General features: G+C 37.9%; 1 protein-coding gene across 2 annotated transcripts in view; it reads right to left on the bottom strand.

Moving 5' to 3' along the window:
* Window positions 1-2,230: 2,230 nt before the first annotated feature.
* The window catches only part of LOC149625070 (pyrokinin-1 receptor-like), an 88,496-nt gene continuing 76,766 nt past the window's right edge, over window positions 2,231-13,960 (bottom strand). The window contains exons 3-4 of one of the 2 annotated variants that reach the window (XM_089851837.1): window positions 8,427-8,675; window positions 2,231-3,303 (exon numbers count right to left, since the gene is read on the bottom strand). In XM_089851837.1, coding sequence (XP_089707963.1) covers window positions 3,242-3,303; window positions 8,427-8,675 — 311 coding nt within the window. In that variant the 3' untranslated portion in view covers window positions 2,231-3,241. Of the gene's footprint in view, window positions 3,304-5,507; window positions 7,257-8,426; window positions 8,676-13,960 lie in introns of those variants that run through there. The other variant, XM_089851836.1, reaches the window with a different exon arrangement.

Raw genomic sequence — 13,960 nt, 5'->3', positions numbered from 1 at the left:
ATATTTTCCCCACCATTATGCGCGTCCTAATAACCACGAGAATGAAAAGTTTTAAAGTTTACCGGTGCATATTACGCTGGTAAAATCCCGATAATTTTCTTTTTTTTTCCAAATTAGTTTTTGTAAAAAGAGACTCCCGCGAAGAAAAGAAAAAGATAGCCAAGGAAATAAGTAAAGAAAATTTTAAGGAATATAAAAAAAGTCCAAGGAAAATTAATAGCGCTTTCCATATATCTGGAAATTTCCTTTTTTCCTGGAAAGAAAAGGAGTAGGTACATGTAGAAGAATTTGAACAAAATGTACAAGACTTACAAACGTTTAGCAGAACGATTTCGAGGCATGGGAATTGTTGCCGAAAAAGGAAAAAAATGAGGACTTATAAGGGAAACCTAAGGAAGCGAGGAAGAGAGATTGGAGTCAGGAAAAAAAGAGAGAGACATTTATCTCGGGTACCCCAAAAAACAGAGAGAGTATTTTTGTCCCAGGTTCAAATGATACCCTAAAAGACGCCTGAGCATTAATACTCACAGGAAAAATGCAGTAAGTTCTATATTGTAACACCCTGTATATTACACTGACCGCTGAAAGTATACACCATGCTTGGGGTTGTAATTGAAGTAACCCTTCATTCCGTTACGCAAACTATAGATCTACTCTTTGGGCGGTTTGGAAGATACAAAAATTCCCATAAGGAAGCATTACTATTCTCATAAGTTTATAAGATATGTTCCATAAGTATGACGACAATTCCTATACTTCGTAATGCTAAAGACTTACTGAGAGATAGTTCGAGAACGACAAGCTAGTTTCATTTGCAGTTTATCTGCATATTAAGTCTGTCCTAAGCCTTTGACATTGCCAAAACCAGGCGTCGCTTTACCTCGAATCTATGCCCTACGTTGTCATTTCATGACAAGCTCCAGTTTGAAACCCTTAACAAACTTATGGAACATATCTTATGAACTTATGCTATTATCAAATAAAGGATACGGAATTTTCAAAAAGTGGCCAAACCTGTTCACGCGATACAGCTCAACCGACAAAGCACTAACGAACTGTGCTAAAACGAATAATTACGTAAGAAAAATTAACGCATTTATTACTAAGAAAATTCTATCAAGTCCAAGCCCCTTAAAGCGTACAGATCACCACTTTCTTATCTTTTACGTAACTCGGTCGAAAATGTGTCATCAGTTTTCAATAAAGAAGGCCAGAGCCGTGAAAGAAAATGAGCTATTACCCTTTCCTTGCTCCTGAAGGCTGAATCCCGAGCGAGTTTTCTTCGCGCCTTACGCCTTGCTCAGCAGTCAACCCGGGGGTAAGGTCATCCAATATCAGCCCCTCGCAAAAAATGGGGCTGGAAGTTGAGCCAGGGTTTTCACTAGCTCTCTAGGGTAACATATATATTTTTTTTCCTACCAAGTTTGAAGCCAAGCTTTCTGACAGATTCCCTTCATTAAAGAAACTAATTATTAAAAGCAGCCAGGGATCGTTATTAATTAGAATGGTTTCTTTTCAATGAAAAGGGTTTTTTTCGGGGATCAGCTGGTTTGACCGGGCTCGAAGAAAAATAACCACAGATGCTTGACTGTGTATAAAAGCGTTTAATTTTGCCATATCGAGTTTTTAACCTTTCAATACGGGTCAAAACAACGTAATACGTTTCGTAAATGGGTCAGGGGTCATTGATAAAGGTTAATTGGTGCCTAGCTAAGCCTTTTTTTTACTATGGGCTTTGTAATATTAAACAGAATTATCGAAGATGTTTTTGCGACTCCAAACGAGAAATTAACTAACGTTAAACAGAGCTAATAAATTTAGAGTGGCATCCTTCTTCCATTATCCCCTTCTGATAATATGAATGTTAGACCAAGAAGTAATATCTAGTTTATTAGCGAGAAGGTATAAATTCGCCACATTTCCAGCTTTATCTCCAGTCCAAACGTAGGTCCGGAGTTAATCCCCGCCTCTAAATTACAACCATTGGTTCATGAAAGCACACGTCAGCGCGACGCGAATGATGAAAATTACGTTTTTTCCGACTGAGGAGAGGCGAAATAGCCCGGCCTCCTTTTACGTCCCCCCCTATTATTTTGAAAGGGGGATAGGGACTATGGCGCGCGAATACTTAGGCATCTTATACCTTCTCCCTAATAAACTAGATATCACTTCTTGTTTTGACTAAAGATGTTGAGAAAAAACCAACAATATTTTCCTTATTTTCACGTTTATTTCTAATTAGAAATAAAAACGTGTTTTACGAAGGAGAAACGAATAAAAGGTTGAAATTTTACATTGTTCGGAAGAAAATACATGATTTCATTATGTTACATTTAGAAAAAGGCACTGACAAACGTTTGACGTTTATAAATATCGTTATGGAACCAATAATAAACATATTTACACACATTTCAATGGTTTTTGAGGTTATAGGTTATAGATATAATATTGGAAATGAAACCCCAACCAATATTCATGTATACATATAGATATTTATTATATAGACACGCGCAGTGAGTGTATTGTCAACCTATTTTAAATAGGTCTTTAATTATTAATTAAGCTAATGGACATTAATAATTATTAATTTCAAGGATAATAAATTAACAACGAGAAATTAAATATATACGACTTTATACATACTATATATTTCGGTTGACACGAATTCATGTTGGATATAATTCTAAGGATTGGATTTAAAGATATTTAAGGATATTTTTGCTTGTACTGTAGGGTGTGCTTTGATGTTTTTTTGTAAACTACAGCTAGATATATTTAATTTTGGTTAGTTTAAAAAATTTCCATTTCTGTTAATGTTTTTACAATTATCTATGATACAATAAGATTAACTGGTATTTAGCAAGACCCTGCACTCCGTATAGGTATATTAACTTTAATAAAATTTCCTAACTTAAACTTATTAGCCAATCAGAGACGACCATTTTACTATAAGAAAGACTTTATATAGTTCTTCGCTAGGGAGAGATTTTTAATATTGTGTTCTCAATAAAGCGCAAACGGGAAAAGAAAAGACAGGACAAAAAAGAGTTCCGAAAAACATAGACCGGAAGTAAGGCTACGTGTAGTCGAGCGACTTCCGGTTAAAATTGTTCCGAGTAAAAACACAGGAAGAAAGACTGGTCAAGACAGATAGGCGACGATTTTGGTTTGGCGTTGTTCGTTTGAAGCTTTTAAAACCGTTGGGAGAAAGAAATGTAAAGTGGACCGCTCATTTTTGATTTCAAACTGTCGCGGACGTTGTATGAGCAGCGTGATAAGATGCGAAATCTGCGGAAGTCCATTCTGTAAGGAAATAACAGACAAAACACCTTTTTCGAGTCTTTTGTTTCGTTCCATTCAAGACAAATTTGTTTCCTGAGGGTGGATGGAAATCTTGGAGTAAGAAACTCAAATCTTATAGTTACTTATTCCAAGGGGAAGGATTTATACTCGAGAAAAAGACAAGTACTTGGATGAATTTACATACACAGGCTCAGACAGACAGACAAGAATAATATTCCGAATTTTTATGGAAATCTGCGGTATGTTTTTACGAAACATTTCCCTACCTATGGTATAGAAATGATATCCAGTCTAGATTTAGAAAACTGGCAAATTACCTCCTTTCAGAGGGATACTTTGCTTTCCTTGCTTTTTATTTAGGGGCGTTTGTTTTTGTGTTTAAAGTGGGGAATAGGGTGATAGATCCAAACAATTAAATTCCTCAATTAAAGAAGAGTGCAGAGTGTCAATTATATCACCGTTTATATTTGTGGTAATCCGAGCAAGCACTCGCGGTAAATCCAAAAATTCCAGTGAGAACGTGTGAGAAGGAGACTCGGATAGACAGAATTCTATGTCAAGTCCCCTTTCAAAACCAGTACCGAGCTGTGACTCGGTATCTGTGTTCCATACATGCGCAATCAGGCAAGTTTGTTTACAGCCAGTATTCTTAAGACATCACGTGACGTCTAACTCCTCAGCGCCGAGGTAGGTGCGCATGAGAGAAATACCAGGGTGTGCCGTTATAGTTACCTACCCTCTTTGACTCTCCTTCGCATACGATCTCACTGACCATGCGCATACCATAGATAAATTTTACAAGAAAGGTCATTGAACAATCATGCTAGGTTTTGGTTTCTGTTTAAACCCACCTGTAAGATAAGCGTTCAAATGATTTTTCACGGTGCTTTAATACTGTCTCGGAGTTTATAAACAAAACCGCGTACTCTTTCAATGTTCTAAGACCTTTCTTGCACGCTACAGAAACTACGTCCTGGATAGTGCACGTCATCGGAGCCGGAAGAGAGACGTAGTACGGTCAAAACTCTAGCTCTAGTGGTACACATTTGTCGCAACGTAAGAGAGAGGAAGTGAGAAGAGACGGATACTGTGAAGTGGGGAGTGCATTGTTCAAGGCTCCGCGGCGGTCTCTGGCTCGTGAAGAGATTGCTTGGAACCTCTGTGCCATTGAGAAGCTGTCACCTCTGAAATGATGACAATCCTACGTGACTCAATTCTATACCCATGGGACCCTAACTTCACTTCCCAATAGTAGAGATACCTCGTGGCTAGAGACTAAAAAATCAGGTTGCAGTGTAAGCGAGAGACCACGACCAGCGAAAGCCTATAGCAAAAACGTCCCAACTCGATAACTGGCAAAGCAAAATTAACAAAAACCCCGCGATACATCTCCAAGAATACTAGAAGCAACAGCCCAGAAAATAAATATTCATGAGATAATTGCTTAAACAAAGACTTCTAATGAAAAAACATTTGTCAATAGAGCTAGTACGAGGTCGTTTGGTTAGCACGACGATTGTAACTTTATCGCTTCCACGAAACCGCGAGGAAAACGTTTGTCCTAGTCCATAGAACGTTTTCGCTTTCAGTAATTATCGATCGATGTCACTGTCCACTGTGACCATGGAAAGAAAATAAAGAACTGCAACCTGAGACAGTCCTAACTAACCGAGGAAGCGACCTATACGATTGATTCGGGAAATAAATTTTATAAAAAAAGTATATAAAGCATTCCCTAAAGAATTGAGTTAGTCGATGGGTTGGGTAGATTTCAACCACTCTTATTTCCAAGTTCTGTCATGAAAACGGTTATTTATAAAACGAGGACGTGAAATGAATTACTTTTCTTCAAATGGAAGGTCATTTATACATATTGACCTTTAACCTAGAATGCCTCTTGGAAAAGTATATATTGAACTATACTATATAGCTTGGAAATATCCAATTCCAAAGCTTATATTGCTAAAAAGTCGATAAATAGATGCGCAAACGTACATATCAAGTCGTGAAAATTGATGTCGTTGAAGAAAAAACAGACTGGAAAGGTTCGCGACTTTACCAGAAAGATATTTGATATTGAAAAATCCTATCGTACTCTGCAAGATGGAAAGAAGCAAAGCTATTGGATTTTTTTTATTTCCTTAGACGTTAGCAGTTGACATCTAAATATTCAACGATAAGGTTGAAAACTCAAAAATTCCAATAAAAGGATGAGTCAAATATCAAAGAAACTTAATATGAAAATATCAAATAAAATACTGAAAGGTAAATTTGTTTAAGAACTTGCACTGAAATTACTTAGATCATTAATGACAACTGCAGCGTGAGAATGGTTCTCGTCCACTGGCACAGGTTTTAGTAGACCTTGAGAGGCAACAAAGAACGTAAGAGACAAATCCCCCACTCAATAATACCTAAGTGGATTAGACCAACACTATGGCAGACAGAATAGATCCAACAAGGCCACTCTCACAGCGGGGAAACAACGGATTATCAGGACCTATGTGTCGTTTTAGGTCACAAATCGACTCTACTTCGAAGATATCCCCGGTCTAAAGAGAAACCTACGGTGTGTGTGTCCTTAGGACTAATCCCCTCTAAAAAAGTGTTATAAGGACATCTTCAACTATAGCGGAGTTAGTATAGCCATTGTTTTCAATTGGTTTTGATGCTTTTAACAAGAAGTATAGGATTATACTGTCGTGAAGAAAGCCATCCAGACTTTCTTAGCGAATTCGAGCTAAACAACTTGAGGCAAAAAGTGTGTGGAATTTATCTGAAAAAAGTTTAGAGGTTACGCGACTGTAGATACATCAATTTTCCGCTACTAGAAGTACATTCGTATGAAGTACGACTTTAAAGGTATACCTTACAAGGTCTGCGTCTCGTCAATTTCAAAATCTAACACAGTTAACTCTTGAAAGAGATAGTATTTCAATCCAAGAAAGTGAAAGCTTGTTCAACAACCTATTTATTGAGATAAGTGAAGATATCGAGACAAATGGAGGTACCCTACACAAACTCAAAAGTCTTAGCGAATCTTTTTTACACGCACTGAAATACGTTTCCTACACAAAAGGGTGAACTATATGGCACAGATATCTTTGGTTTTACTGCATTGGGAACTTTCGCTGTCAATGCGTTCGGTTTAATCTAATTTTAAGCTGGTTCTAAGTTTAATATAATCTATTATCTTTAATTAACATTTTCGGACTGAAAGTTAATTAATTTTACAGATTTACAATTAAGAAACGAGTCATATATACAAAAATTATCGTATATATATCACAGGTGTTATTTAACATATTTAATTGGTGGATAATTAGGAGAATTCTAAAGCTAATTAGTTGGTTTTAGAGTACAGGTGAGTATAATTTATGTCTATTTTAATTTGATCTCTCACAGCAAATTTGGCGTTAAGGTTAAGAAGGTACTATAAAGACAGATCAATGCCAGGACAGTAAATATAAAATAAAGCTATTTTCCTTCCCTCTCATTAACTTCTGGTGTCTATAATTTCAATTAATTCGGGGTGCGAGACCATTAAAAAATTTAAATTCTGCCTATCTGCTCATGCGCCATAAAATCGCGTAACTCGGCGCCATCAAACGCGTCATCGTCTAACATTTGCAAGCTACTGTTGCTGATAGAGCTACCAGCCCCTTCGCTACTAGCAACGGTTGGCGCGTTGGCCGATACGACCGATTCTTGTCGGTCCAACAAGTTTGATCGATCAGCGACTGATCCGGATCGGTTGTTGTTGTAAGGAAGTTTGTCACGTTTGCTGTCAATCTGATGTTGACTGTTGCGATGACCATTGGTCAATGGCTTTATGAACGCCACAACTTTGGCCAAACTCGATCGTGGTGAAGATTCGGAAATCATGGTCAAGTCTGTATTTTCCATAGCCGTCGACTTTCTGGGAGCCGAAGTGGCCGAGGCGTATCTGGACCCTGCAGAGGCAGTGGACAGGACCGAGCTTTTGCAACTCTTTTTATTGTTCGATAAAGGGGTGCCATTTCGCTAGCCATCGTTTAGTTTAAACTCGACTTTAAAGGGAGGAGAACGTACCTAAATGGAGATGTACGACAGGCTCGTAGTTTTGGCAAATTTAAACGTTCATGGATGTGAATTTGTTAAAGGATTATACGTCATAGTGTATACGAATTGACAAACAACCTCTAATACATCTCCATTAGTATTTGAACTTTCACGTCCATATGATCAAAGCTAGCCCAAGTATACTTCCGTAACGATGACTAGAGAAACTAAGACACAAGCTCGTAACAAAATACGCTACGGTTAGTTACATCATTCATTTCTGATTAGTGGAATTTAGTTTCGTGCGAAGGTAGATAGATGTCTTTGATTAGCTATAAGCCTTTGTAACATGTCATTATTTTAAGAGCAGCATTGCATCAGGCAAAACATCCAATTCCACCACGATGGGGTGAATTGACAAATAGAAGGTGAATTATAGATCTTTTCAAGTAGAGGACAAAGTCACAGAGTTATTAGAATTGGAAAGGACAAGTAGAAGACAGATTCAGAGAAGTATAGAAGACGGAAGAAAGAAGAAGTTAGAAAAGAAGTAACAACAGATACAAGAGGAATTTTTTTTTTCTTTTCTTTACGTTGACATAAATCCAAATGGGTCAGACATTGATAAAAAGAAGTGCAGTTTAGTTTAGTCTAGTAGTGACCATTCACAGCCTACCCCACTAGTATGGATTTCTTCCAAAAATAGCGCCCCTTTTCAGCGCATTCCCCTTCGCGTTTTTTGATTTGATCGATTAACAGCCTAAAAGGTCATGGATATAGATTGCTAAGCCTTTCAAAATGATATCTTGAAGGGACTGTGAAATACGAGTTTGAAAAATCTTTCAGTACGGATTGTTCAGTTACACAGGGTGTTTCTGATAATTCTGGCATAAATTAATTATGGGCTATATAGAGTCGAAAATGTTCGATGACATTTTGCCCTGAGGGCCACTGTTTTCGAGTTATGATGAGAGATTAGACATTCACAATCCCTTTAAGAGTTCACTTGTATGGAATGGTCAAAAAGCGAGTCATGTCCAAAATAACTAAATGATACGGCGAATAAAAAAAGAGGTACTGACCTGCTCTGGACACGCGTCTTCCTATACAGGAAGCCAAAGTTTCCTTGAAAGCCTGACGGAATTTGAGCGATAGAATACTGTATAGAATCGGGTTGATGGTTGCGCTGACGTAATAGCTGACGCCAGAAATGTGTAGAAGAACCTCGTAGATTTTGATGTCCGTTTCCGTTGGGGCCGTGACGTAGATGGCCATTAACCTCTGCGCGTGGAAGGGCGCCCAACATATGAAGAAAGCAACCACGACGGCAACTATAAAGAAGAGAAAGAAAGAAACACGTGTCACTTTTAGATGAATGATCGGATATTGATAATCTACAGGCTAGCCACTAATAACATCATGGTAGACGTTACTAACATTAGGGTTAAAACGTATCGTGTCGCGTTCAAATAGCCAGTAACTACCGGGGTTATCGTAGACAAGTTTGTATTCTTAAAGACTGAATCTTAAGTTTCAGTCGATAGGTATTGTTTCCAAGAAAATCTAATGAACTTTTTATGCAAAAATCCTTTTTTACTTGATTCGAAAAATGCGTCAAGCCTTTTAAAATACCTTTTCTAATAGAAAAATTGCCATACTTCTGATATTAGGAAAACCAAATCAAAGACTAGCTATTTTTTTCACGTCTGAAATAACGTTGAAACCTTTTGACGTAGTAAACCTAATTATTTCATCAACTACTCTAGGAAGAAATTTTTCGGAGGGAAAAAATTCAAATCGAATCCGTATCTCCCTAAGGCCCAAGAGGCCTTTTAGAAACTTCAATCTGCCTTCATTAAAGGTGAAGTATTACGAAAAATGCGCTATTAATTCCAAATAAAATTTCGATAGCTATCTTAAGCCTAATTTTATGTTAATTTTAATGGTTTTAAATACTTGAAAGTGTCAAAATTAAACCCAGTAAGTTAATTTTGTGATTTGTAAATAAAAATATTTACAAAATGACTAACTACGTTATTGACTTTTGACGGGAAAGATCAGTAACTAGCGACTAGCATTTTCTCTCCATATTAACGATCAATTTAGGCCTATCAATGCTATACCTTTGCTTTAATTGATAATTAAAACACAACTTCAATACTTATGAAACTTTTCCTTTGAAAGTCTTTGATATTCTTTCCTCTCTCAATGCACCTCTATGGAAATATTACATATCAAGATTCGAGAGATTGGAAAGTGGAAATTGGTAAGAAAATTTGGTCCTATTTTGCGAGCGGAAATAGTACAGGCTCGGCGTATATATATATATAGGAACAGAAGTAAGATGAGACTAGAAGTAAAGAGCTCTACCATTGGTAGTAGATCCTGGCACTAGTGAACAAATTTGAGGATTTTATGCCGCTTCCATCGCGCCTACACTAGAGAGAAAAAAATTGGTCGAGTTACAAAAAATTTCCTACCCCCTTCCCCTCAACCTAAAGCCGTGGAACACGGACGCGGGTGCTTGAATCTAGTTCGGCCGTTTACCTACCGCCACGAGCGTCTCACGTTTTGGAGCGGAAATTCAGAAACCGCTACCAGAGGGCCAACCGTTGCTGTGTTATCAAGAATATTCACTTTCGCCAAGTGAAGAATTTGGTTAGCTCAGTATTTCTAGTCTCATCTTACTTCTGATAGGAACCATCATATTCCGTGAGTTAAATTGAGAGGAAGAAAATATTCGGCCAAAAAGATGAAACACCAAAAAAAGGGATAAAAAATAAATCTCGATCATCCAGCTCAGCGGAAATATCCAATCGTACGTACGTACGAAAGTCGTAAAGGTGCTGTGGTTTAAAAAAAAAAGAAACAAGATGGCCCAAGGGCTGGGCCTTAATAGTAATTTTACACGGCTCACGTGACCCCCCGTATAGTTGATCTCCAATAAATCGTACAACTAAAAACATTTCTGAAACGCAATCGTGTATCCCCTTAATTTCTAATAACGTCACATTTCAAATAATATTAATGAAACTAAATTGTGCACCCCACTAAAGTATAATTTTTCAAAACCATACGAATCAAATAATGTATCTAAAACCAAATCCTGGATCCCCTAAACCAGAAATCACTATGACCGTAAACCGTCCCCTCTATTTTACGAAACCTAACCTAACCTAACCTAACCATTCAGCATAATCTCTGATGTATCACGCGCATGGTGCCGTTTCTTAAATTTTAACGGAATAAAATTCCGTGTAAAATTAAAAAAGTGCAGTAATGCACGAAAATTATCATCTTGTTTCCCTTCACTCAAAAAAGCCCGCGAGATTTAAACTACCTTTCTTTCCTCTCTCTCCGAGCGGGATGCCCCCTCTCCCTCTTCCCCCTCTCACTAATATACCAGGCAGGCAGTTCTCTCTCTACGCGGAGCTTCGTATCGCCACCGCGTACGCTAGCGATCTCTCTCTCTCATCGTAAGCGTACGTTTCGCGGACGCGACCGGTTTCCCTCTCTTATCGTAAGCGTTCGTTTCGCAGACGCGTCCGGCACAGGGACAGGGACAGGGACAGGGACAGGGACAGGGGTTTTGGTGCCGTTTCTTAAATTTTACCGTAATTAAAATTACGTGTAAAATTAAAAAAGCAGCCCAAATGGATGGACTAATGGCGGTACTGGGCTTTAGACAATGTTCGAGTCTTTGGGGAAAGTAACGAGGGATGCCGTGACTAGGTATTCACACATAGTTTTCCAAACAGTGCACGAAAGAAAAATTGGTCCCTCAAAACAAAACACCTTGAGACTTACCAAAATATAGCCGAAAAAATTGGTCTATGGGGAATACGTTAGGACATACACTTTCGATTCTCTTACAACGGCCATGTTTTAAGAATTCTAAAAAAATATACATGCAAAAACAATACGTGTGCAGCGGAAGTCAGAACCACTGCACCATTGATAGATACGTGATACAAGGGTTGCTTTGTATATGACGTAAACTTATTTAATTAGTTACAAATTATATTTAACTATTATTATAAAAGATGTCCCTTTCTAGGCTTTGAACATGGGGCCTTCCGTGTACAGTGATAACCACTGCACCATAGATAGATACGTGATACATGGGTTGACGGTCTGACTTAAACTTATTTAATTACAAATTATATCTAACTATTATTATAAAAGATGTCCCTTTCTAGGCTTCGAAAATGGGGCCTTCCTTGTGCAGTGATAACCACTGCACCATTGACACATACGAGTGTTGCCTAAAAGTCCATTAAGATGCCCATCTAAAAGCATTCAAAATCGATTTTCCAAAACAAACTATTCCAGAATTGTTTAAAATATACAGTGGAAAAACTTGAAATTTAAATTCCAAATTTTAAGACGGACAAGAATAGCAATTGCATCGCGCAACAGAGTAACAGCGACGCCTATAGCTGACAGGTTGCTTTAGGTATAGCCTCGGTACGTGTTTTATATAAGACTAACATGTAAGATTTTTGGTTTTATCGGAAAATTCTACTCCAGCTCTATCCGTTCCGAGAATAGAAGATGGATGGTTCCGAAGCAAGTTCGTGGAGGCGTCAAAGCCATTAGAGTCTTCCATGGTCTTCCGCAACTCCGAACAACGCCAACTGCTATGAAGTTAGCGTTCGTTTGGGAAAGTAGCTGGTAAAAAAATGCCATCCTAGACATTTTTCAACATCAATTGTAGGTAGGCAAGGCATCAACCGAATAGACGCGAAAAAAGAACTACAACAGAAAATGGGCTAGGCCTACATGGATATGTTTTAATTACCACAGATGTTTTTAGCGTTTCTTTGCAGGGTATTGCAAGACAGTGTATCTACACGTCAGAGGACTTGATTAGGCGCTGCACCTAGCTGGGGGCCTTATCAGCGACTCCCCAATGGGTATGGAAATGTATAGTTTCAATTATTGCCGAGCAATTACACGCGTTTTCAGAACACGCAGCAACTGTTCCAAAAGAAGCTATAGTTAACTTCGCAATTTAGAACAATAAGGCATAAAATTTCCATTTTACCCAAATATGAATATGATTGAGAAACTGAAGTTCCACATCGAAAATATTTACACCTCATAATGCTCATAGAATATCGATTATGTCCAAAAGAAAATTATATCACTGTATAGAAAAAATGCCCATAGGTTTTAACGGATACCATCCGTTAGTTCAGCTCAATTATTGGATTTTTTTGGTGGGAAGGTACCCCACGGGATGACATATTTGACGAGCTGTGACAGTAACACGTCACAGCTTACCATGGAAGCTAAGGCCCGAAACACTTTTGTTTTTATACCCTAAACGGAATTTATGTCGATATATCGGTATCTGGTGGTGTTAAAAGACTTTTTTTTTTTCAGAATTTAGATGAAAAACTTTATTGGTAGTTGTAAGAAAAAATGTTCTAAAAAGCTTTACTGAACGCCTGTCAAGGGTTTTGTTACGTTAAGTGAATTTTGCTTTGGTTATTGCTTGTTATAAAATTAGATTTTCTGCGGTAAAATTACTGGGGCAGGAATTGATGAGTTGTTTGCTATTTTGGAACCGTATTAAAAGTAGTTTAGGGTTAAAAAAAAAATCTACTTCTACACGTTAACAGAACCAATTACCGTTAAGACCAACAATCCTTTACTAACAAATACCCACAAATCCTAGCGAAATATCTAACAAACACTATCAAAAAGACGCCCAGCTGTCTGCCGCTAAATTAGGCCAAGTATAATTCTTGTCCATCTCGAAATAATCCTGGCTGAAGTAATACGATTCAACCGCAGTTTGCTAACCCAACAAAGCTGCAGTGACCAAACCCATTGTCGTAGAAGGGTTACGCAGAGATTTCACGCTCTGAATGGTCAGGAAACCGCGCAAAAACAAGGAAAAAAACCAATCACCCCTTGTAATAATAAGAAATAATAGCTACCATATGTTTGCTCGTCGATATGTACGTACCAGCCTCGTTGTCTCGTGGGAAAAAGGCTTAGATAAGGGTCACGTGAGAGGATGCTGTAGACGTGTAATGTACCTTGCTATAGGTAGAGTAGCATTCATTTTATAACTCAACTAGAGAGGCGGTTCACATCAGGTCAGCCTTTTAGATTTCGTAATATTACTATTAAGACAATTTAGAACGGTTCTCAGACCTATTAAAAATTCCATGTTTTTAGGCCTGAGAGTTTCAAATTAGGCTTAGGTAAGTTTTACACTGACATTTTTAAATTTTGCGTTAAGGGTCATGACCTTTAACCTATATGTGAATGATTCAGGCGTAAATGTAATGGCTAACCTACGATATTGATGGGTGGTAGGAATAACTTCAATTATATCCACAATGTTAAAATGCATGAACAGAAACTACACGTGAAAACTTCTAAACAAAATAAAGAGCATATTCCTGCGAGATTAAAACGCATTCGTATTTCATGGTTATACAGACATACGTGGGAACGGTATACCGTCAATACTTAGGGAACCACTGCAGTCCAAGCACGTCCACGTGGTGATATAAGGGTCTTCTAAAACCATTAAAGACATTATTATCGGCAACCATAGAGTTCTAGGAGTGACTTAGTAGCAATAAACCACGTGATT

Source organism: Phalangium opilio, unplaced genomic scaffold (genome assembly GCF_054372755.1).
Source record: "Phalangium opilio isolate 3A_F unplaced genomic scaffold, DU_Popi_V2 ptg000105l_1, whole genome shotgun sequence".
NCBI classification, from domain to species: Eukaryota; Metazoa; Arthropoda; class Arachnida; order Opiliones; family Phalangiidae; genus Phalangium; species Phalangium opilio.
The sequence above is the reverse complement of the archived record's forward strand: the minus strand, read 5'-3'. Positions and strand labels throughout refer to the sequence as shown.